The following is a 25,750-nucleotide window of genomic DNA, read 5'->3' on the forward strand; positions in this document are numbered from 1 at the left end:
TTATGTGGGGCCGATGTACGCCGCTGGTTGTCATGGAAGGCGCCGTAACGGCTGTACGATACATGAATGCCATCATCCAACTGATAGTGCAACAATTCGCGCTCCCATCGTGCACATCTTTTGAATGAGTTCCTTCAGGATGACGACATCGCTCGACTAGAGTGACCAGCATCTTCTCCAGACATGAACCGTATCGAACATGCCTGGGATACACTGAAAAGAGCTTTTTAAGGGCGTGGCCCACCAACCACCCTGAGGGATCTACGCTGAATCGCCTTTGAGGAGTTGGACAATGTGAACCAACAGTGCCTTGAACTTGTGGATAGTATGCCACGAAGAATGCAGGCATGGATCAATGCAAGAGGACTTGCTACTGGGTATTAGAGGTACCGGTGTGGACAGCAATGTCGACTACCACCTCTGATTGTCTTGCTGTATGTATGGTTCTCATGAGCAATAAAAAGGGAGGAAATGGCATGTATGTTGATCTCCATTCCAATTTTATGTACAGGTTCCACAGCTCTAGGAACCGAGGTGATGCAAAACGTTTTTTGATGTATGTAGCTCAATACATTTGGTAACACTGAAGGAATTTCCACATTTTCCAAAAGCAAAAACCTGTAAGATAAGAGCTCATTTATCGAAGAAACAGAGGAAGAACAAGAATTCTTAATGACAGCTCTAAGAAGCAGGAGTTTCTAGAACGTGCAAATTGGAAGAAAATGAACTTTCAAACTCTCAAAATTATGCAACGCGTCCATTTCTAAACGTGTCAGAAGGCAACTTCAGCCAGAGAGCAGCTCAAGAAGGCTCTGCGATTCTTATGATGGGTGACAGTGGTGATAATCTGCGTTTTCGCTATAAGGCATAATTAAAGATCAAAGGCGATGTTGAAAAGGAAGGACTAAGTTACACTGCAGTTGTGACTTAACCTGCAGAACTCATGAAAGTTTGACAGATATTTTTCGTTTGCTGCAGGTACAGAAGCACATGAAATTAGTTTCACAGATGTCATTTGTAGGCAGACTACCGAAGACTTACACAGTCAGCGGCACAAAAAAAAAAAACTGTAGTGATGCTTGTATTCCCTACTGACATGGATACTTACAATGCCATTGATTTTACTTTGCGCAAATTCAATGTATCACATGTTTACCAAGAAAAATAAATGTTTCCAGTGTATCTGTGGACTTCGTTTCTGTTGCTCACTGCGGCCGACGCCAACACTCAGTGTGCGCCACGATGGGGGTGCTATCAATAATTCCGTTTATAAAGTTTTTGTCAGAACAAAACGTATGAATAAATATGGAGATTAGATGGTATAGGCTTCCTAAATGGACCGAAATAATCCACAAATATCAAATTTCCTCACAAAACGTTCTAATACAAAAGCCGTGCCCACTGTGTAGCAGTCTTTCCTATTGAATTGACAGTGTTTCAGCATTTACTTCTGCTTCCATTCTTTTTAATTTTATCTCCTACTTTGGATGGTCAAGATCAGCCGCTCTGCCTCCACCATTTCCCTTACCGTCCTGATCCCTGTACCAAAGCCCGTCACCCCAGCCTCGACGAGTTTCGAACTGGAGAACTAAAGTTGGTGTCTGGGTTAGACCTGTGTTACTGCTACAGTTTAGTGTTGAAAAGGACTGAGAAGGTCAGCTAAGCTTAGAAATAGCTTTCAACGACTTATCTCTCTTTTTTTTTTTAAAAAAAAAAAGAAAACCAAACAAACAATCATTCACATTTATTATTAATTTTCAAGGCTGCTGTGTACTCGTGTGCTGTTTAAAGTACTTTATACAGGAAGCGTCTTACGTGTATGTAACAGTGTAATCCACTAGCAGTTATGGATTGACGAGTATCGAAGTCGACGTATAAGCAATCACCATCAAAATACACTAAAGAGCCAAAGAAACTGGTACACCTGCCTAATACCATGCACAGAAGTGCAGCAACATGATGTGGCGTGGACTCGATTAATGCCTGAAGTAGTGCTGGAGGGAACTGCCACCATGAATCCGCATAGCTGTCCATAAATCGATAAGAGTACAAGGGAGTGGAGATCTCTTCTGAACAGCACGTTGCAAGGCATCCCAGATATGCTCAATAATCTTCATGTCTGGGGAGTTTGGTGGCCAGCGGAAGTATTTAATCTCAGAAGACTGTTGCTGGAGCCACTCTGTGGCAGTTCTGGACGTGTGGGGCATCGTATTGAACTGCTAGAATTGCTCGTGTCCATCGGAATACATAATGGACATGAGTGGATGCATGTGATCAGACAGGATGCTTATGTACGTGTCACCTGTCAGAGTATCGGCGGTGCTGTGTCCCATCGCTCGTGCGCCGACTATAGCACCACGTTCAGACTCACTTACATCTTGATAACCTACCAATGTTTGAGCAGTAGCCAATCTAATAACTGCGCCAGACACTTGTTGTCTTATGTAGGCGTTGCCTACCGCAACGCCGTATTCTGCCTGTTTACGTATCTCTGTATTTGAATACACATGCCTATACCACTTCAGAGTAGTTGACTGTTTCACCACTCCCCATTTCGTATATAGTCCCGTCAGCAGTACCAGTGCGTTAGCATCTTTGTTCATGTACGTTGTCTCAGCTGTATCTACTCAGAATATGTAGACACACACAACAGAGAAAAAAAGTACAACCCAATAACTAGTATGTCTACGTGAAAATGTTTTGCGTTGAGTGCAGGGTGGTAGACCGAACAGTGTGAGAAACTTATTGTAAATGTACTTAACGTCATCCATAGCAACCTAACAAAACATGGTAACATACATGTACCGAATTTTGTCTTAGTGAGAATGATAGTATGTCCAAATACAGGTTCGATTTTCGAATGTTTTTTCTTCATAAGAGACCAAACCACAGTAACTGGTTAAAAGTGGAGAACCCTTTCCCTAAATATAATGGATGAAGAGAGCTAATACAACCGACGGAGTTGTTTTCAAATCGATAGTTCAATTAATTTGGTGCATCTTATTTCTGATTATGATAAAATCATATGAATTTTTAAGTCGATGTAATCGACACCGACGATTGACAGTAAATACTTAATGACAGCTCCCTTTTTGCAGATTCCGCCCGCTTATTTCAATTCCGGCATTGTCCTCTACCCGAGGACGAAAGACTACGCCGTCATGTGCATCAGAGGTCAAGCGATTCATTATTTATTTGGAGGTATAGAACTCATGGATTTTTGGAACTGTTTAAACGATCCTCACTGCGCTATTGTGAAGAACCCTAAGTACAGTCAACACTTCTCGAAGTTCTTGCGGAGTATCTTCCTCGATCCGCACCATAGTTGGATTATTCATCGCAGGAGATAATGTGATACATTCACACAAGCAGACGAACAGATAACGGTATGTACACGACATTACAAGAAGACATGCCATGAAAAAAGAGCGCCGCCGTCCGTAGAGTATCGATGCCGCGTGTGCGTGTTACAGAAGTGTTACCTTGCGTTTGTTTTTCTTTCTTTTAGAGACAGATCGGGAGAAATGTGGATTATCTTTTGTCAAAAAACAAATGAATGATCTCCTGTGGCCATTTGCCCGTTCCATAAGTTCCCGTTTGGGGACGGAGACATCATGTGCAGACCTCGTGCAAAGACCCCTGCTCACTTCGCCCCCAGACCATTCCTTCTATTCGTTGACCCTACATAAAAAAGTGGCCAGGTGTTGGACTATCAAGCAGGCGAGCTGTGTTCAAACCTCCCGTGTGCCAAAAACTTTTTTTTCCCGTTCGCTGTATTCAAATTTGAGTCTGTATCGTGGTGTAACGTTCGTTTGCAACACTGAGGTGTAAGGATTCTACTCAACTACTCTATTAGCAGCCGAAAGGAAGTGGCTCTCGATTGGGAAGCGCAAGCGTTTGATGACAAAGAGACAAGTCAATCGAATCCTCCAACGGAGATGACAAAGAGACAAGTAAATCGAATCCTCCAACGGAAAACATATCTAGTGTATCAGACACGGCATTACTGACAGAATGTGTGTCATATGACACGACTCTCTTACAGACGCACCTAATTTGTACGCCTGGTGAGTGAGTGAGATAGGCCTCCTTGTCCGATTTAGGTGTTCGTATGAATTTGAACGTGGTCACTCCCAAGGAAATGACGAAAACATATACGAGGGCTGTTCAATAAAGAATTACCACAATTTTTTATGGTCGTAATTTGTAACGCTAAAATTTACTCTTATGATATTCTGTTAGCTTAATGTGCAGCAAACAGCCCGTAGTAGTTTCAATGTTGGGACTCCTGGTTCCCGCCTGTGAGAGGCAGGCAAGGTCAGACATGTTCAGTGTCGCCTTCCGCTGAAATGCAGGTAACACGCAAGGAATAACACGCAAGGAACAATATGCGAATTTGAAATTCTGCTTTCGTCTCAACAAATCTTCAACTGAGGCCTCTACAATGTTACAGGAGGCCTATGGAGAGTCTGTTCTTCCCTGTCGCACAGCTCGAAGGTTGTTTAAAGTGTTTAACAAGGGGAGACAATCAATTTCAAAGGAAGGTGGACCCGGTGCTCCACTTACTGCTCTTACGGAAGAAAACATGAACACTGCTGCCGTCATTGTGAGAGAGAATCGACGAGTTACCTTAAGATCACTTTCTGAAATACTCTACATTTGATTGGGTGCCACCCACACGTTGCTGACAGAAAAATTACACATGACACGTGTTTGTGCGCGATGGGTTCCAAGACTGTTGATTCCCAAACAAAAGGACATTCGCGTGCAGGTCTGCATGCAGTTAAAATTGATGTTAGAGGAAGATCCGGAGTATCTTTCAAATGTAATCACTGCTGATGAAACTTGGCTACATCATTTTGATCCTGAGAGCAAACAGCAAAGCTCTATGTGGAAATCTCCTTCATCACCAACCCCCCCACACCGCAAAAGAAAAGCAAAAGTGGTTGCTTCTGCTGAGAAAGTGCCGGCCAGAGTGGCCGAGCGGTTCTAGGCGCTACAGTGTGGAACCGCACGACCGCTACGGTCGCAGGTTCGAATCCTGCCTCGGGCATGGATGTGTGCGATGTCCTTAGGTTAGTTAGGTTTGAGTAGTTCTAAGTTCTAGGGGACTGATGACCACAGCAGTTAAGTCCCATAGTGCTCAGAGCCATTTGAACCATTTTTTTGCTGAGAAAGTTATGGTCATCTCATTCTCTGATATTCATGGAGTGGTTTATCAGCATGTTGTACCTGTACACACATCAGTAACTGGAAAATACTACAGGAGTGCCCTAAGAACATTACAAGTCTGTATCAGGCGCCAAAGACCAGATTTCCGTGAAGCAGGCTGGGAGCTGCACCATGATAATGCGTGACCGCATGTTGCCAATGTGATTGCTGAATATCTCGCAAAAATCAACGTGAAGTGCATCCCTCAACCTCCCTATAGTTCGGAGTTAGCCCCAAGTGACTTTTTTCTATTCCCTAACATGAAGAAACATCTTTGTGGGAGGCATTATCAATCATCAGAATCAGTGGTGAAGGCTGCGGAAGCGATTTTGAAGGATGTCTCAAAAAATAGTTTCCAGCATGTATTTGAAGAGTGGCAGAAACGCTGGGACAAGTGCATCGGATTCATGGGAGACTACTTTGAGAAGGAGCATGAAAATTATGAGAATGATCAAGGTATGTTGTCAAAAAAATTATGATCATTCTTTATTGAACAGCCCTCGTAGTTTGCTACATGAGGTGCAAAAAATGAATGCAACAGTTTCACAATCACATACTTTCACTGTGTTCTGTGAAAACATATGTTTTTAACGGTTTTGAAGTTGCGTTCCTCTTTGGAAGTTTTAACTCTCGAACTCCTTTGTTGTATCATAGTTCACACCGGTTTACTTGTTTTCATTTATGTGAGACATCTATATGGTACTTCGCCTGCTCTCACTATTCATGACGTTTACCTGCAACGGTAACGCATTCATGACTCATATTCTCTAACCAGTCTATAGCATAACAAGTGCCAAGATTATGGAAAGAGAACAAACATTTCAATGACCGAACGGACAGTTCATAATGTTGTGAAGAAAATAAAAATAAGTACGACCAGAGAGTTTCGAACCTGGCTCGTCAGTTTTAGTCAAATGCCGTACACACTTTTCCATGACGCCACAGCTGTTCACTTACGCTCAGCACTACGCTTGCTAAGCTTCAATCGCTCACTTATAATTTTTACTTTTTTCTCACAGCTCAGTACACCTTCCTCCTTTTTTCATGCTTGATCTGTGTTCAGTTTGTGAGGGGATATCCACTGGGCCATCATACCACTAAATCTGAGCTTGCTAGCTGCGTGTTTTGGTTTGAAGAATCGAAGTCGGCGGACAAAGGCCCACAGTTTATGAGTGGCATAAATGTTTTGTAGAAACAGGGTGCTGTGTAAGACATGGGAAATCATCAGGTTGTCCAAGTACATATGACGAGGTCATTGAGCGAGTGAGACAACTTTTTGTCAACAGCCTTACGAAATCGACGTAGCGTGCATCTCGCGAACTACAAAACCCCACATATGACCATTTGGCGAGTGTTGAGAAACCGTTTGTATTTGAAACCGTGCAGATTGACGATTGTACAAGCAATAAAACACACTGATAAAACTACTAGCAAGAACTTCTTTGCGGGTATGTTAAATCGATTACATGAGGATGAAAATTTCTTCGACAAAATCATCTTTCCTGACGAGTCGACTTTTCACTTAAGTGGCAAGGTTGACACATGTAACTGTAGGATTTGGGGCAGTGAAAATCAGCATCAAATATTGCATCGTGTTCGTGATAGCCTTCAACTGAACACTTTTTGTGTATTGAGCAAGAACAAAGGGTACGGCCCCTTTTTCCGTGAGAGAGCCATCAGTGGGACAGTGTACCTAGATATGTTGCAATTTTTGATACCACAGCTCGAAGTTTTTACTTCATACAAGATGGTACACCAGCCCACTACCGGGCTGACATCTGGGATTTTCTCAGTGACCACTTACCAGGTCAACTGATTGGCCGCGATGCACCAATTGCATGGTCCGCGCATTTTCCAAACCTGACACCCCTCGATTTTCTTATGGGGATTCGTCAAGGATATTGTGCTTTGTACCTCCTGTGGCAGCTTCTCTACCTGAACTTGAGCAAGAATTTATGCCGCCACTAAGCAAGTCACACTTGCAACGCTACAAGGAGTTGAGAAGAAATTGACTCTGATGGAATGTGTGCAGGATAAGCAACGGAAGCCACATACAACATCTTTAGTTTAAGGTAAAAAAAACTTGATGTGTTTCCCTACAAAATAACATTAAACCCAGGTCTATATCTTCTTTCAATAAATGTACATGGATTTTTAAAGTTATAAAGTGCTTTTTGAAACGCCCTGTATATGAACGGTTGCGAAAAGCTGTATCAGTGCTCACCGGCTACACTGACCCCCATTTCTTCATAAAATCTGAAAGCTCTTAGGGTAAATGCCCCACCATAAAATTATGCTCTATGGTTTCAGTATTCCAATTTGTAAAATGGACGTTGAGGATTTTAGAAGATTTAAGAATGTTATCGACCTCTCTATCACACCTAAAACTGGTGTTCATCGTAACAATGTACTTTTAAGAAATTTTGAAATGATAAAATTTTCAATGGGTTTCCGTGAACATTGTTTAAAGCAACGTATTATTGATTGGAATAGTGGGAGGCCACCATTTTCTTCAAGTCACATCGACGGAGACCACAATTTGCTATTTCTCCACAGTGTGTAGATGCCTCGCAAATCCTAGTGCCCAATAGGTGGAAGGCAAATACCAACCTTGAAACACGAACTCTTTACAAAGTACTATATCAATCTTTAAACAAATAGACTTAACAAAATGACTACAACTCATGCCTAAAGTGAACAGACAGTTTCGTCTGAGTCTGAAGCCAGAGAACGTGCTTAATGAAAATGATGACAGCGAGGAATATGAAGTGTTGGGACAGTCACAACGATATGTGTGGTGCGTTAAGTGTCTGTTACTTATGTCCTGATTCTAGTTTTACGTTAATTACAAACTATACTACAATTAAAAGAAACTATTGACTGTAACCTATATACAAAAATTCTGTAAACTGACAATAAGAATAACAACAATAATAATAACAATAATAAATATTACATGGTTTTTATAGGAAGGATGTTAAAAAAGAAACAAGTCAAACCTATGATACTGGTGGTTAATAAATATTACATGGCTTTCATAGCAAGGATGTCAAAAAAAAGGTCAAACCTATGAGTCTGGTGGTTTCCCTGCAAATTTGATTTTCACAACTATCTGTTTTTCCGTAAACTTAACATATGTGCTTTGGGCCCTTCTGGTCTGAGTACCTGAATTATTATTATAGCTTACGCTAGGAAGTGAAAGAACCACAGACTATCTTAAAAGTTCACTGCAGCATCACGCATAGTAAACTCGTAATATGGTGGAATAGCGGCAAGTCTTAATAAGAAGTATTGAATCTTAGGAGGATGGAGTTTTGAACGGAGGGGTGGAGTTTTGAACGGGCACAAACTAAAATCTAACACAAGAACTGCAAAATGAAATAAATAGCAACTCAAAGGAAACGTAAGCAGGACATTATCGGGAAAAAAGAAGAAAGCAACACAGAATTTCTAAGAGAAAAGTCACTACACACGTAACGAAAAAATAACAAATCTTGGTATCGATAACCTAAGGCGCTGCAGTCATGGACTGTGCGGCTGGTCCCGGCAGAAGTTCGAGTCCTCCCTCGGGCATTGGTGTGTGTGTTTGTCTTTAGGATAATTATGTTAAGTAGTGTGTAAGCTTAGGGACTGATGACATTAGCAGTTAAGTTCCATAAGATTTCACACACATTTGAACAATCGATAAACAGAAGTGGGCTGTATAGGTCAGTTCTAGTTGTCGATTCGAAGGCTTGCTATTAATCGCTTTTTTTGCATTAGTACAGGAAGCGATACCATACAGGTAAATCCTAAAGGAATTTGGGAGCCACCCCTAATGAAAATGACATAATAATGGAACGTGCAGTTACCAATTTCAGCGGTATCACGCATGAAAATTCTAAAAGACTTCACAGTTATACGATTTCTGTTTTCATGTTACTCTCTGTACAACTGATGTTACAGGTGTGTACTGCACATTCTTTGAGAATTGCCATGAATGATATCACTCTAATTTTTGATTCCACGTTCCGTTATTTTCATGATTTCTATTGACTGTTAGTTATTTCGTCAAAAGTCTAATTTTTTCGTATCATTCGTTATGCTACTGGAAGAACGGGAAACATAAATAACGTTGGAATCGACAACGTGATTTTTCCTACGGTATATAGACACAAAAAGTAAATAAATAAACAAATAATCCTAAAAGGAATAACATCAAACAATGAAAAACCACGATAAATAACGAACTGTGGGATGAAGAACTATAATTGACGTATATAACTGTCCTCTTGGGGTTGCTGCGTAATCTCACCCTCGGCAGTGATGGCACGTTCGGAGAAAAACAACCAAATGTTTGTGAGAAGCAGGATTATATATACCGGTAATTGCAGATAGTCGCAGCTGTGCTCTCAAGTTTCTGGCCAACCCCACCTTTGTAAATGGTGCCGTATTTGGAAAAAATAGTCATATATATTTATGAGAACTAAGATTATAAACAAGATTGCTACTTGATTCACGAGCAGCAACTTAAGCTGTGCACTTAGGTTCTTGCCTACCCCACAACCTGCGATATCGCGATATATTTGTAATAAACAGCATAGTTTACGGCACAGACAACCACAGATGAAATTTAATAACAAGCCACTTCCATCCTTCGCATCGTAAACTCATGGCGTCCTTCACTCGGGGTGTCATTGGTCAAAGCTGTAGCTGGAATCGGACGCTAGATTTGACTCAAAATAGAGCTTAATGCCTGACATTTATTTAAAATACGTTAGAAAGTATATTATTTCTTACGACAGGAGCATGGAAAACGTGTGTTTCACGGCAGCACCGCGATGTACTAAGCTTGTCGAGCGTTGTAATTTCTTAAACTTTCCTAGCGATTTGATGACATCTCGTGGAAATCGGGTTATCTGCCGGATATCAGCGTCTTCCAAACACGATATTTCGACGTCTTCATCAGGTGTTCCCTGAGACTGGCTGCTTCGCTCGCTCGCTCGCTGTAGGTGTAGGGGCAGGTTAAGCAGCGGGGCTGCTGTTCCTGCAGTGACATCTTCGGGGGTGCGGTGTGTCCTAACGGAGTGAGCTGTCCTCACTAGGCGTCAGTTATGGCGACGCCATATTGTTTGTCCGACATCGGGCTGCGAGAGAAATTACTCTCGCAGTAGGTCTGGCCAGCGAGTCGTTGGCCTGTGGTGGACCTGGCGGCCCAGACCACGAATCAGGCGACTGGCAGAGTGTTCTGCATTGCTGTAGAACACTCTTGCGATTTGCCGGAAGTGATCCCGTAGGAAAGGGATGCCCGCTTCCTCATGGAGCAGCCTTGCTGGGTAGCGAGGCGGCTTGTGGAGCGCAAGTCGCAGCGCCCTATTTTGCACGCGTTGGAGCGTCGCAATGTGCGTCGCTGCCGCGTTACCCCACACCACGGCTGCATATTCCAGTACCGGTCGGACGAGGGACAGATACATGGTGAGGCCGTGGCGTGGAGGAAGCGTCGATGAAGGATTGAGCAGTGGGTAAGGCGCACGAAGGCGCCCCACTGCCCGCCCTCTGACGTCGCGTACGTGTGGCAGCCACGTCAGGTGTCTGTCCAACGTTACCCCGAGATATTTGCCGGTCCGCAACCATGGGATGGAGGCCCCCATGATCGTGACCGGCGGTAGGTCCGGTGGCAGCCTCCTTCTGCTAAAGACGACAGCCTGGCCCTTCGCAGCATTGAACTTTAGGCGCCATTTCGTGGGCCAGGCACCCAGGACGTCACATCCGAGCTGGAGGCGGCGGCGCATCTCGGCCACGTTCATGCTGCGGGTGAACAACGCCGTGTCGTCGGCATAAAGTGCCAACTCAACGCGTGCCACCCGCGGGGCGGCGGCGGTGTACAGGGAGTACAGTAGGGGACCGAGGACCGACCCCTGCGGCACTCCCGCCCGAATCTGCCGGTCGGTTGAAGTGCCCCCATCAGCTCGGACGTGGAACGTGGGCCCCGAGAGATACGAGCGCAGCAGGACCACGTGCGACGTCGGTAGCCCGTGCACAAAAAGTTTGTACATGAGGCCGTCGTGCCACACGCAGTCGAAGGCTTTGGAGACGTCGAGAAGCACCGCCCCTAGGTACTCCCGCGTCTCCAGCGCTCGCATCGCCTGCTCCACGAGGCGCAACAGCTGCTGCGTGGTAGAGTGGCCCCGCCGGAAACCAAAGTGCTCCTCGGGAAGGAGTTGCTGCTCTGTCACGATGCGCAGCAGCCGCTCCACGTACAACCTCTCAAACACTTTTGAGAGGGACGGGAGCAGACTGATCGGCCTATAGTGCGCTGCCTGACGCGGATCCTTGCCGCTCTTGGGGATGGCAACCACTTCCGCATGTTTCCATGCGGAAGGTCCCAGTGCGGAGGATGCTGTTAAATATGTCCGCCAGAGATTGGTGTACCTCCGGCGGTATCATCCTCAACAGGTGGTTGGTGACACCATTCGTGCCACCCGCCTTCCTCGGGTTGAGGCGACGGAGCTGCAGTTCCACTTCCTCAGAAGTGATCTCCTCGATCGAATCGTCATCCTCCCTTGCAGCGAGGAAGACCGGCAGGCGGTCCTCCATCAGACGAACATCATCGGGATCGATCACACCATAAACGGGACGAAAATTTTCCGCGAACGTGTCCGCGAGGATGCTGGCTTTAGCATCTGGCTCGCAGACAACGTCCGCGCCCGCATGGAGAGGCGGGACTTGCTGGCGACGACGAAGGAAACGCTTGGCGGTCCGCCAAGCACTACCATCCGTCGTAGTTAGGGTGGCCACCAAGCCCGCCCGGCCCGATTGCGATGTTCATCGATGGCTGCCCGAATCTCGCCCCGCCCCCTGTTGAGGCGGCGCTTCGTTTCTGGCTGCCGTGTGAGCTGCCACTCCCGGAAGAGGCGATTCTTGTTTGTTATCGCCTCCAGGATATGCGGCGGGAGTTGGCGCGACATCTCTCGCGGCCGCTCCGGCAGCCTGGGGGTGGCCGCCTCCGCCGCAGCTAGTGTGTGCCGCGTGAGGAAGGCTAACGCCTCTTCAGCCCCATGCACAGCGGGATCTGGCGTGCCCTCGAGGAGGTCAAGGACCTCGTCACGAAAGCGCGCCGCGTCGACGCCACGGAAGTTACGGCGGTCGGACGGCAGAGATGCACCGATGACGTCCATGTCGAAGACCACCGGGAGGTGATCGGACGACATGGCACATCTAACGGTGGCTGAGGTGAAGTGCCCAACACCTTTGAGAACGGCGATGTCTAGCACATCTGACCGGCCGCGATGGGGGAAGACGGTGTGATCATAAGGCCCCAGTACGATCGCGCCATGCCGCCGTGTGGCGCGAAGGAGGCGGCGGCCGCTGGCATTGGTAATGCGGGAGTTCCACTGCGTGTGCTTGGCATTCAAGTCACCCGGAATGAAGACTTCCCCGCGCAGAGCCAGAAGGGCGTCGACATCAGCCTCTGAAGCAGTCCCCTCGGCCGCCTGTAGGCCGCAACGAAGGTGACGACCCCCGCCGTAGTGGTGACAGCCACCCCAGTGGCCTCCACTGCAGTGAGGGGCGGAAGCTGAACTTCATGATGTTTGAGGGACGCCTTGATATAAATAACCGTCCCTCCGCCACCTTGACATGCGTTCCTGGCTTCAGGAAGGTCTCGCACACGAGGCAGATGTCAATTGCCTCGTCGCGCAAGAACTCTCTTAATTCCCCTTGCTGGGGAACCAAACTGTTTGCGTTGAAGGTGCAAACGGTGAGGCCACGGATGTGGCGATTATCCATGACGCGGCGGAGTGGCAACGCCGGCCTGAAGGGCCGACGTGACCGCGGTGACGAGCACCGGAAGCTGCTCGAGCAGCTGGCTCAACGACCGCAAGAGCGAACGGAGCTCGGCTGCGTCGGTGGCCGAGGGGGCGGTGTTGGCCGCTGGGGCGGCCTCCGCCACTGGGGTGGCCGGTTGCGGCCACTCCGTAGTAGACGACTGCCTCGGAGCGTCGGCAGCCGGTTGCGGTTGCGGCGCAGCACGAGGTGCCGTCCTCTGCTGCGGCAGAGTGTCATCGGCAGTCCGACGTGCAGCGGCAGGGGGGGCCCGGCCCGCGCGCCGGCGACGCCTGCGCGGGGCGGCAACCCGCGCGCTCTGCGTGGGCGCGGGGGTGGCCTCCCCCCCGGGCGAAGCCGGGGACGGCGCGACCTGTTGCTTCGTCTCGCCCGCCACCAGTTCCGAACGTCGGGCGGTGGCGGCTGATGGTCCGCCCTTGGTGGCGGCAGCAAAGCTGGTGGACGGGTGCACCTTACGAGAAGGAGCAGCCCCTCCGCTCCGTTGGTTTCGGCCCCTTTTAAAGGCCGAACAGCCTCTGTAGCTGGCAACGTGCGCGCCGCCTCAGTTGCAGCACGTCGGCTTTTCTTTCTTGGCAAGCCCGCAAGACTTGCTCTCGTGTTGTCCCGCGCACTTGACGCAGCGGGGCAACACAGAGCAGTAGCGGGAGACATGGTCGAGCCTCTGGCAGGAAAAGCACTGGGCCCTCTTGCCTTTGGCCCGGAGAGGTTCCACCGCGACCCTGACCCGGCCGACCCGCTGCACCTGGAAAATCTTCCGATTTTCCAGGTTGTCGACGAGGACAACCTGGTACAGCTGCATTTCGCGGTGCGTGCTCGGGGACTTCATCGGTCAGGTGGACCGGACGCTGAAGCCCGTGTCCTCGAGTTCTTCTCGAAGATAGTCCGCACCAAACTTGAGGGGAAGGTGGCGAAACACCACCTTCAGAAGTTTGAGCGGCTCAGAGGGGTGCGTGTAGCACAGGAGGCCCTCTTTGCAGATGATGTCCATCAACGCGCGGTACTCCTCGTTGGAGGACACCGTGACCTTGTAGAGGTCACGGAAAGCGTTCTTTACAGTGGCGGACGTGGCTACCCTGTCTAGTTTTTGCTGGAACTCCTTGTACTCGCCCGCCCATTGGATGACGATTGGCGGCGGCTTCTTTTGGGCCGACACAGGAGGCGCGGCGGCATCTTCCATCGAGTCCACGCTGGCGCCCGCGAACGCGTTGGCGGTCGGAAGCGGCGTCGGTTGCTGCAGTGCAGCAGCCCGGGCAGTGTGTCTCCTGGGAGGGGCGACAAAACCATCCTCGTCCGGCTGCCGGGAGGTGGCAGGTGGACGAGTGGGCCGCCGCGTCTTCGTCGGTCTCGTGGAGGAGCCCTCGGTGGTCGTCCCAGACTCCGCGGTGGAGGGGCGGGAAGCCCAGGAGGCCTTCTTCCGCGGCCTCGTTGTGTCAGACGTCTGAGAGGGAGTGTCGGAATCGTGCGTCACAGCCCGGCTCTTTCTGGGTGCGCGGGCAGCGTCAAAGTCAGTGTCACGGCGCTCTGACTCGGCAATCGCTTCAGCCAAATTTGCGTCGGGCAGGTCGATGTCCTCCATCTCGGTGGCCGCAGCTAGCGTAGCCACGGGCTCTTCTTGTGTCTCGGGGACCAGGGGTGCAACCGGGGCAACATCGACCTCTCGAGTGGTCGAGGCCAGCGGCCCAACTCCCGCCGAGGCCGCCACCGCCGGGAGCGCAGACTCGCGCGATGCGACCGGCAGGGCTCTCGGTGGCACACCTGGCACTTGCTGCCTCGTGTACGGCAGAGTGGCACCCTTCTGAATGTTACAGAAGGCGAGTATAGTCGCCTAGTCGTCCTTTCGACCAGGGTAGGAGCGCCCATGTGCGAGTTTGTTCATAAGAATGAACACTCGATCACGAGAGTGCGCATCAGAATCCGAAGAGTCAATCCTGTCATCGTCAGTTGTCGTAAGCCGGTTCGTCATAAGTGGGGGGCCGCATGGGGCCGCCACCGGGATCAGCTCAGTCGCCTGAGCTGGCCCCGACGGACGGCGATCCGCCACACCCTTCGCAAGTAAAGCAACCTCTCTCAACGACATCTCGAACAGCGTGCGTGCGTCGCAGTGCGTGCGTGCGTGCGTAGACTGGCTGCTTGCTGGACTGGGTCGCATTTTTATGCCTGCCCGGCGCCTGGTGTTCTGTTTGCCGTTCCCTAGTCGGTCCGCGCCCGCTGGTCGCGCTATCCTGCCGCTCTAGGTGTTCTCTATTCCGTCCGCGCCCGCTCTGGCCGTCTCCAACTGCGGTCGTGGCCTCCTGGTGTTCCCTTCTCGGTCCGCACCCGTGAGTGGCGCTCCAATGCCGCTCTGGACGTTCCCTATTCCGTCCGCTCCCGCTCTAGCCGTCTCCGACTGCGGCTGAGGCTTCCTGGTGTTCCCTTCTTGGTTCATGCCCGCAGTGTGCGGATGTCTGAGGCTCGTTGTTGGTGTTGGAAACATATTTTCTCCGGCATTGCTTCAGCAGTTCAAATGCCGGGTTCCATGCAGTGCTTAGCTGATATGCTGCTTCCCGGTTAATCAAGTTTTGTGCCATCTTTATCTCTATAGATTCAGTGATGACACTATCCCAGAACCTGGGGGTCTGGACCATGACCTTGATGTTCTTATAATCCATGGAATGTTCCAATTCTAAGCAGTGTTCTGCTACTGCTGATTTTGTGCCCTGCCTTAGCCTGGTATGTCGCTCGTGTTCCTTACATCCGATTTCCACCGTTCTAGTCGTTTGGCCAGTGTAGGACATACCGCATTCACAAGGAATATTGTAAATGCCAGGCTTCCTTAAGCCCACGTCATCTTTGACTGTTCCAAGTAAAGCCCTGATTTTGCTAGGTGGGCAGAAGACACTCTTGATGTTATGTTTACTTAGTATTCTGCTGATCTTGGCAGAGACAGGCCCGGCATACGGTAAAAATGCCAGTTTCTTGATTTCTTCTTCTTGCTCGTTCTCCGATGTATCCTGACGTCTGGTGGGATGTAGAGCTCTGCGGATGTCCCTGGATGAGAATCCGTTGTTAGCAAACACTTTTTGAAGATGTTCAAGTTTCCCTGCCATGCAGTCAGTGTCAGACAGTGTTTGGGCTCGGCGTACGAGTGTTCTAAGCACACCGGTCTTTTGTGCTGGGTGGTGGCAGCTGTCGGCCTGTAGGTATAGATCTGTGTGTGTTGGCTTTTGGTACACACTGTGGCTGAAGGTGCCATCCGCCTTCTTCTTCACCAGGACATCCAGAAACGGCAGCTGACCATGCCAGGGTAGTTGACTTACACCTTCTAGAGCACGTTGGGTGGCACGGGATACATGCGGATGTGCATTGTCCTGTTGGAACAGCAAGTTCCCTTGCCGGTCTAGGAATGGTAGAACGATGGGTTCGATTACGGTTTGGATGTACCGTGCACTATTCAGTGTCCCCTCGACGATCACCAGAGGTGTACGGCCAGTGTAGGAGATCGCCCCCCACACCATGATGCCGGGTGTTGGCCCTGTGTGCCTCGGTCGTATGCAGTCCTGACTGAGGCGCTCACCTGCACGGCGCCAAAAGCGCATACGACCATCATTGGCACCAAGGCAGAAGCGACTCTCATCGCTGAAGACGAAACGTCTCCATTCGTCCCTCCATTCACGCCTGTCGCGACACCACTGGAGGCGGGCTGCACGATGTTGGGGCGTGAGCGGAAGACGGCCTAACGGTGTGCGGGACCGTAGCCCAGCTTCATGGAGACGGTTGCGAATGGTCCTCGCCGATACCCCAGGAGCAACAGTGTCCCTAATTTGCTGGGAAGTGGCGGTGCGGTCCCCTACGGCACTGCGTAGGATCCTACGGTCTTGGCGTGCATCCGTGCGTCGCTGCGGTCCGGTCACAGGTCGACGGGCACGTGAACCTTCCGCCGACCTCTGGCGACAACATCGATGTACTGTGGAGACCTCACGCCCCACGTGTTGAGCAATTCGGCGGTACGTCCACCCGGCCTCCCGCATGCCCACTATACGCCCTCGCTCAAAGTCCGTCAACTGCACATACGGTTCACGTCCACGCTGTCGCGGCATGCTACCAGTGTTAAAGACTGCGATGGAGCTCCTTATGCCACGGCAAACTGGCTGACACTGACGGCGGCGGTGCACAAATGCTGCGCAGCTAGCGCCATTCGACGGCCAACGCCGCGGTTCCTGGTGTGTCCGCTGTGCCGTGTGTGTGATCATTGCTTGTACAGCACTCCCGCAGTGTCCGGAGCAAGTATGGTGGGTCTTACACACCGGTGTCAATGTGTTCTTTTTTCCATTTCCAGGAGTGTATTTTACATGCCTTGTTCATTAGGATCAAATTGACTATCAGATCTTCGTGATCGTGGAACGAGGAAGTACATGAATTTAACATCAAAAACGTTAGCAACAGATAACATTTACACAGATCGTATGCAAATTACAAGTTGAAGACCAAAATCTAGTACAATCAACAATATAACACACGAATTTCTTTCTTTCTTCCACAGTAGTGGGTCGAGGTTTAGTGACACTAGATATTACGTGTCAGTGACAGAGCAAACCAAAGGTCATTTATTGTCAGGGATGGCGGGAGGGGAACGACACTATGTGGACGGTGCAGTGGGCTCTTTCCTTGGCTTAGAGGGTGAGGTGTGAGAGAAACATTGGTGGTTCCACTAGCAGTCGTTTATTGAGACATAAGACTCTTCGAACAAACAGAGTAATACAGTGTTTTTTAACTCGCTCAGATCCTCGCGGCGGAGTCATAGAGTGAAGGTTTCGGTGACGGCTGATGCGACGACGGCTCGTGTTGCAGCGGTGCGCCGGCGGTTTGTTCTCCAGTTCAGCACTGTGCTCGTGACTCACTGCGACAGCGGTGCGGTCTTCTCCTTGTGAATTCGCTCGTTGTGTATTAACAAGCGACTACGGTAAGGTGCCGAGTGCTGCGTTCTGAAATCGAACCAGCGACACTCCGGTTCGGTGTCTTCTGTGGGAGTTCATCAATCCCTAGCTTCACACGTGATCCATTTGGTGAGGTCACAGTCCTCACCAGGCACCTGAGTAATTACCACGCAGTCCGTAAAACTTATGCCAGGGCCTTTCCCGCCCGGAATTGTCTTTACTTTCTTTGGTTGCTGAGAATCGGCATGTTTCCACTGCTCTGACTGTTGATTTGTCTCTGGGGTATAGTAGTGCACCCTAGTTTCATCTGTGGTCACAAACCAGTGCAAAAAATCTTTTTCGTTTCTCCTAAAACGAGCCCAACATTGTTCAGATAAGCCCATTCTCATGCGTTTTTGATCCAGTGTAGAGTCGCGGCACTCATCTTGCAGATAATTTTTTTCATTTCTAATTCTTCAGTTAAAATAGGATATACCCTTTCACATGAACCTGGCAAGCACGAGCAATTTCACGCACTTTCAATCGGCGATCCTCTGTGAACAATTTGTGCACTTTTGCTATGATTTCTGGAGTAGTGACACATCTTGGCTGACCAATGCACGGATCATCATCTAAGCTCTCCCAAACAAATTTAAATTCGTTTGTCCACTTGGCGACTGTTGAATACGAAGGAGCAAAGTCCCCCAGTGTATTCTGGAAATCGACACGAATGTCCTCTGTTTTCATGCCTTTCTTTACAAAGTACTTAATCACTGCTCGAATCTCGATTTTTTTTCTTCTTCGCAAATCACTTCGCAGGAACAACAACAGAGCCACGTCACCACCACAGCTCTCTTCCAAGAGCACTGACGTGGCACGTGTTTACAGGCAAGAGTCCAATGAATATCACGTGAACAACCCGTTGCGCTAGTGCTGACCTCTCGTGGTGATTCCGAGAACTTTTCATATCACCGTCGTACTACAGGCCATCTGCCAACATCTCTCCAAGGCAATAATGCTGCCCTCGGGAATTGCTTCGCCATTAGTTGGGTGCTACGATATTGCATATGCCTCGAGGACATTCTTTGAGTCATTCTGCTAGTGTATATCCATAATACTTACACCAGAATTTGGTTATGGTCACCACATGGAGCCGATCTTGGGTGTCCAGTAGTCTGTAGCTCATGCACCACTGCTGGTTTACTGCAACAATCGCATCGTCACATTGATGATGGGACACAGAAATTGCTTTCCCATTGCATACTACAGGCTCTCTACCGCCATCCCTCGAAGACACAATTATTGCCCTCAAGAATTGCCTCACCATTAAACGTATGGTGCGCAGGAGGAGAGGATATAGTCGAGGCTTCTTCTACTAGAGTATATCTACGATACTCGCACTGGCATTTTGGTAAGGACACTGCATGGAACCTCTCCTGGGTGTCCAGTAGCTTCCACTCATTGCACTGCTACTGGTTTACTGCAACCCTCACATCCTCATATTGACGGTAGGATACAGAATTTGATTTGCTAGTGCATACTACAAGCTCTGTGCTGACGTCTCTCCAAGACACTAATGATGCCGTCAAGAACTGAATCTCCATCAGACGGGTGCTGCGTTATTTCATATGCCTCGAGGACATTGTCAGAGTCATTATGCTAGAGTATATGTATGATACTGGAACCTCTCCTGGATGTCCACTAGCTTGTAACCGATGCACCACTGCCGGTTTACTTTAACCTCGCAACCCTGACATTGGTGATGGGATGTAGAAATACACACATCAAAAAATTTTTGCATCACCCCAGTTCCTAGAACTCTTGAAGATAGACATTGACTAAGGATAATATATCATCGCATTGTTTCTTTGTGCCAGGAAGGGCTCTCACCAAGGGAACTGTGTCTCTGAGTGAACCAAAACGATGTTGTTTGGACATGGAGGAGACACAGAGAGACAAGAACTGTCGATGACATGCCTCGCTCAGGCCGCCCAAGTGTCACTACTGCAGTGGGTGACCGTTACCTACGGATTATGTCTCAGAGGAACGCTGACAGCAAAGCAACCATGTTGAACAATGCTTTTCGTGCAGCCTCAGGACGTTGTGTTACGACTCAAATTGTGCACAACGTCACTCCCGACGCCTATGGCGAGGTCCATCTTTGCAACCATGACACTAAGCAGTACAGTACAGATATGGCCCAACAACATGCCGAATGGACCACTCACGATTGGCATCATGTTCTCCTCACTGATGAGTGTTGCAGATGCCTTCAACCAGACAATCGTCAGAGAAGGTTTTAGAGGCAACCCGGTCAGGCTGAACGCCTTAGACACACTGTGCAGCGAGTGCAGCAAGATGTAGGTTCCTTGCTGTTTTAGGGTAGCAGCATGTGGGGCCAGCATATGCCACTGGTGGTCACTGAAGCCGCTATAATGGCTGTACGATATGTGAATGCCATCCTCCAACTGATAGTGCAATCACATCGGCAGAATATTGGCGAGGCGTCTTCATGGACGACAATTTGCGCATCCACCGTGGTCCACAGCTCGTGGTCGTGCGGTAGCATTCTCGCTTCTCGTGCCCGGGTTCCAGGGTTCGATTCCCGGCGGGGTCAGGGATTTTCTCTGCCTCGTGATGACTGGGTGTTGTGTGATGTCCTTATGTTATTTAGGTTTAAGTAGTTCTAAGTTCTAGGGGACTGATGACCATAGATGTTAAGTCCCATAGTGCTCAGAGCCATTTGAACTATCCATCGTGCACATCTTCTGAATGACTTTCTTCAGGATAACGACATCGCTCGATAGAATGGCCAGCATGTTCTCCAGACATGAACCCTGTCAACCATCCCGGGATGGATTGATAAAAGCTCTTTATGGACGACGTGATCCACCAACCACTCTCAGGATCTATGTCGAATCGCCATTGAGGAGTGGGACATTATGGACCAACAGTACCTTGTTGAACTTGTGGATAGTATGCCACGACGAATACAGGCATGCATCAATGGAAGAGGACGTGCTACTGGGTATTAGAGGTTCTGGTGTGTACAGCATTCTGGACCACCACCTCTGAAGGTCTCGTTATATGGTGGTACAATATGCAGTGTGTGGTTTTCATGAGCAGTAAAAAGTGTGGAAATAATGTTTATGTGGATCTCTATTCCAATTTTCTGTACAGGTTCCAGAACTTTCGTCACCGAGTAGATGCAAAACTTTTTTTGATGTGTGTAATTTCACCATTACATACTACAGCGTCTTCAAGACACTAACACGGGGCTCAGTAATTGCAATTCTCCGCTACTGGCGCTGACATTCTTCTACGATCACTGAATGGAACCTCTTTTGGATGTCCAGCAACTTGTAACCAATGCTCTTCTGCTGGTTTACTGTAATTCTCACACAGTCACGTTGACGATGGGACACACAAATTATTTCTCCATTGCATACTACAGGCTCGCTTCCCATGTCTGCTAAAAACACTAATGCTGCCCTCAGAAACTGCATTTCCATCAGATGGTTTCTGTGCTATAGCATATGCCTCGAGGACATTGTCGGTATCATTCTGACTGTCTATATATACGGTAATGGCGCTCGCAGTTGGATATGGTCACTGATAGAACCTCTCCTGGGTGTCCAATAGCTTGTAACTGAAGCACTGCTGCTGGTTTACTGTAATCCTCACACCTTCACATGGATGACGGGACACAGAAATTGCTTCGCTACTGCATATTACAGGCTCCGTGCTGACCTCTCTCCTAGACACTGACACTGACTTCAGGAATTTTTTCTCTATCGGACAGGTGCTGCGCTACTGCATATGCCTCAAGGAGACTGTCGCAGACATTTTGGTAGTGCATATCTGTGATACTGGGACTAGCATTTGGCTGTGGTTGCTGCATAAAACCTCTCCTGGGTCTCCAGTAGCTTCTAACCAATGCACTGCTGCCAGTTAACTGTAACTCTCTCACCCTCACATAGACGATGGGACACAGGAATTGAATTGCCATCTCATTCTGCAGGGACAGTTGTATAAAGCAATTTCTTCGCCATTGCACACTACAGGTTCTGAGCTGTCATCTCTCGAAGACACATATGCTGCAATCAGGAATTACATCTCCATTAGACGGGTGCTCCCCCATTGCACATGCCTCAACAATGTTGTGAGACTCATTCTGCTAGTCTGCTTGTGTATATCTATGATAATGGCGCCAACATGCGGCTACTGTGACCACATGGAACCTTCTCTGGGTGTCCAGTAACTTTTCACCAATGCACCGCTGATCTTATACTGTAATTCTCACATACTCACTTTGACATTGGAACACAGAAATTGCTTCACCATTGCATACTACAGGCTCTCTGCCAGCGCCTCTCCAAGACATCATAGGTAACCTCAGGAATGGCATCTCCATCAGACGGGAGCTACTCTACTGCATATGCTTTGATGAGATTGTCAGAGTCATTTGGGTAGTGCATACATACGATACTGACACCAGCATTCGGCCATGGTCACTGCATGGAGCCTCTCCTGGGTGTCCAGTAGTATGTAGCTGATGAACCACTGCCAGGTTACTGTAATCCTCGCAGCCTCACCTTGACGTTGGGACACTGAGATTGGTTTGCCACTGTATACTACAGGCTCTCATCTGACATTTCTCCAAGAATCTAATGGCTATGGTTGCTGCATAAAACCTCTCCTCGGTCTCCAGTAGCTTTTAACCAATGCACTGCTGCCAGTTAACTGTAACTCTCTCACCCTCACATTGACGCCTGAGGAACTGCCCTCAGGAACTGCCTCTTCATCATACAGGTGCTGTGCTATTGCATATGACTCGAGGACACTGTCAGAATCATTTTGCTAATGTAGTCTATGATACTGGCACTTGCTTTTGGCTACAGTCACCACACGGAACCTCTCACCTTGTTGTCCAGTAGCTTGTAACCGATGCTCCACTGCCAGTTTACTGTAACACTTGCACCCTCAGAATGACAACTGGATTGCTTCACCATTGCACACTACAGGTTCTGAGCTGACGTATCTTCAAGACACTATTGCTTCCCTAATGAATTGGATCTCCATCAAACGGCTGCTTCACTACTGCATTTGCCTCGTGGACATTGTCAGAGTCATTCTGCTAGTGTATATCTATGATAATGGCACTGGCATTCGGCTATGGTCACCGCAAGGAACTAATGTACTATTGATGGTCTACTGTAACCCTTGATGATGGGACGCAGAAACTGATTCGACATTTCATACTACAGGCTCTCTGCCGATGTCTCTCCAACACACTAAAGCTGCCCTTGGGAATTGCGTTGCCATTTGACTGGTGCTGCGATATTGCATACACTGTGAGGACACTGTTGGAGTCTTTCTGCTAGTGTGTATCTATGATACCTGCTTCGACATTCGGCTGTGGTCCCTGCATGGGAATCTGCTGGGTGTCCAGTAGCAAGTAACTGATGCACCACTGCAAGTTTACTGTAACCGTCCGACATTCATATTGACGATGGGACACAGAAATGCTTCGCCATTTCATACTACAGGCTCTCTGCCTACGTCTTTCCAAGGCACTAATGCTGCCTGTCGAAATTGCCTTGCAATAGGGCAGATGCCAAGAAATTTCGTATGGCACGAGGAGGTTGTCAGACTTATTCTGCTAGTGTATATCTATGTTACTGGTGCTGCCATTCAGCTACAGTCATTGCTTTGAAACTCTCCTTGGTGTTTAGTAGCTTGTAGCCGATGCACCACTGCCTGTTTACTGTAATCCTCGCATCCACACGTTGATGGGGGGACACAAATATTGCTTCGCAATTGCATACTACATGCTCTCTCCCAGCATTTTTCCAAGACACTAATGGCAAGGCTATACCTGAAGACAGAATTAGACAGGTGCTGCAACATTGCACATGCCTCAAGGACAATTTTGGAGTCATTCTGCTAGTTTATAGCTATGTTACTGGCGCTGGCATTCGTCTATGGTCACTGCATGAAACCTCTCCTGAGTGTCCAGTAGTTTGCGACTGATGTACTACTGCGGCTCACTGTAACCCTCGCACCCTCACATTGACAATGGGACGGAAACTGCTTCGCCAAAGCTCTATACCGACGTCTGTCCAAGATACTAATGCTGCTCTCAGGAATTGCATCCCCACTAAACTGTTGATGCACTACTGCATATGCCTCGAGGACATTGTCAGAATCATTCTGCTATCGTATATCTGTGGTACTGGTGGTAGATTTTCGCTATGTCATTGCATGTAACCTCTCCCGGTTGTCCCATAGTTTGTAAGAGATGCACTGCTGGTGATTTACTGTAACCCTCGTACCCTCACTTTGACCATGGATCACAGAAATTGCTTCGCCATTGCATATTATGGGCTAATGCCCATTGGTTGCTTACAGGGTGTCTAAATGATGGTTTGTCCTCAGAATGCTTTACGACAATTCTAACTAATAACATTAGTAGCTTTATTTCTATAAAACAGATACGATAATACTTAAGTTTCGAATTACATCGGTACCGCAAGTAACATGCAAACAATAATAGTTATCGCTATAGTCGATGTCCAGACAAATAACTGATAACAATCACAACTAGTTTTTCTTGTAGCACGCTCTGCAAATATGTTCCACTAATGTCAGTACTGTGAGGCGATCTGAGCGGCCTTAGCCAACAGTAGCGGCGCTTATATTCACTTCTTCCAGGTGTCACTCTTGGCACAGCTCGGTAAAATTCAACGCATCATTTTCGGACGTTTTCTCACCACCTTCTCTGGTTTGCATTCTGCATCTCCGTTCCTTTGCTTACGGTTATGAAAGAACACATTCTACTGGCTCAATGCCGTCGTCTCTAGAAGACCTTAATGATGGGCTTAGGAAGTTCATCTCCAACAGACGACTGCTAACCTGTTGCATATGCCTCGAAGGCATTGTTGGACTATTGCGTTAGTGTACATCTATGAAACCGGCGCTGGCATTTGGCTACTGACTCCGCATGCAGCCTCTCCTGGGTGTCCAGCAGTTTATGACTGGTGCACACCTGCCGTTTAGCATACCCCACATGCGCACACTGTCATTGACGATGAGACACAGATATTCCTTCGCCTCTTCATACTACAGGCTCCCAGCTGACATCTCTCCAAGACAATAACGTTGCCCTCGGAATTGTAACTCCGCCAGACAGGTGCTCCGCCATTGCATATGCCTCGAGGACATTTGGCTGAGGTAATCACATGGAACCTGTCCTGCATGTCCAGTACCTGGTATTGGATGCACCGCTACAGGTTTACTGCACCCCTTGCACCCTCACATTGATAACAGGAGACAGAAATTGCTTCACCATTTCGTATTACTGGCTCTCTGCCGACGTCTCTTCAAGACACTTACACTGCCCTTAGGGATTGCATCTCCACAGTATGGGTCTGCACTATTGCATATGACTCTAGGATATTGTCGGAGTCATTTTGCTGGTGTATGTCTATGATACTGTCGCTCACATTTGGCTACGATCACCGTATGGAACGTCTCCTGGAGGTCCAGTAGGTTGTAACCGGTGCACTGCTGCCAGTTTACTATAATCCTAGCACAAGCAGTTCGACCATGGGACAAAGAAATTTCTTCATAATTACATGTTAGAGGCTCTCTACCGACATGTCTCCAAGACACTAATGCTGCCCTTGGGCATTGACTCACCATTAGACAGGTGCTGCAGTATTGCACATGACTCGAAAACATTGTCACAGTCATTCTGTTAACGTATATCTATGACACTTGAGATGGACTGGGGCTACCGTTACTGCATGGAACCTCTGTTG

The 25,750-nt window shown here is 48.5% G+C and overlaps 1 protein-coding gene across 1 annotated transcript in view; it reads right to left on the reverse strand.

Annotated features, from left to right (window-relative positions):
* The window catches only part of LOC126266697 (uncharacterized), a 73,661-nt gene that overhangs the window by 39,741 nt on the left and 8,170 nt on the right, over nt 1-25,750 (reverse strand). Inside the window, exons 2-3 of the mRNA XM_049971139.1 lie at nt 13,995-14,827; nt 13,081-13,529 (exon numbers count right to left, since the gene is read on the reverse strand). Of these exons, the coding sequence (XP_049827096.1) occupies nt 13,081-13,529; nt 13,995-14,827 (1,282 nt within the window). The remainder of the gene's footprint in view (nt 1-13,080; nt 13,530-13,994; nt 14,828-25,750) is intronic.

The sequence above is a fragment of the Schistocerca gregaria genome, chromosome 4 (assembly GCF_023897955.1).
Source record: "Schistocerca gregaria isolate iqSchGreg1 chromosome 4, iqSchGreg1.2, whole genome shotgun sequence".
NCBI classification, from domain to species: Eukaryota; Metazoa; Arthropoda; class Insecta; order Orthoptera; family Acrididae; genus Schistocerca; species Schistocerca gregaria.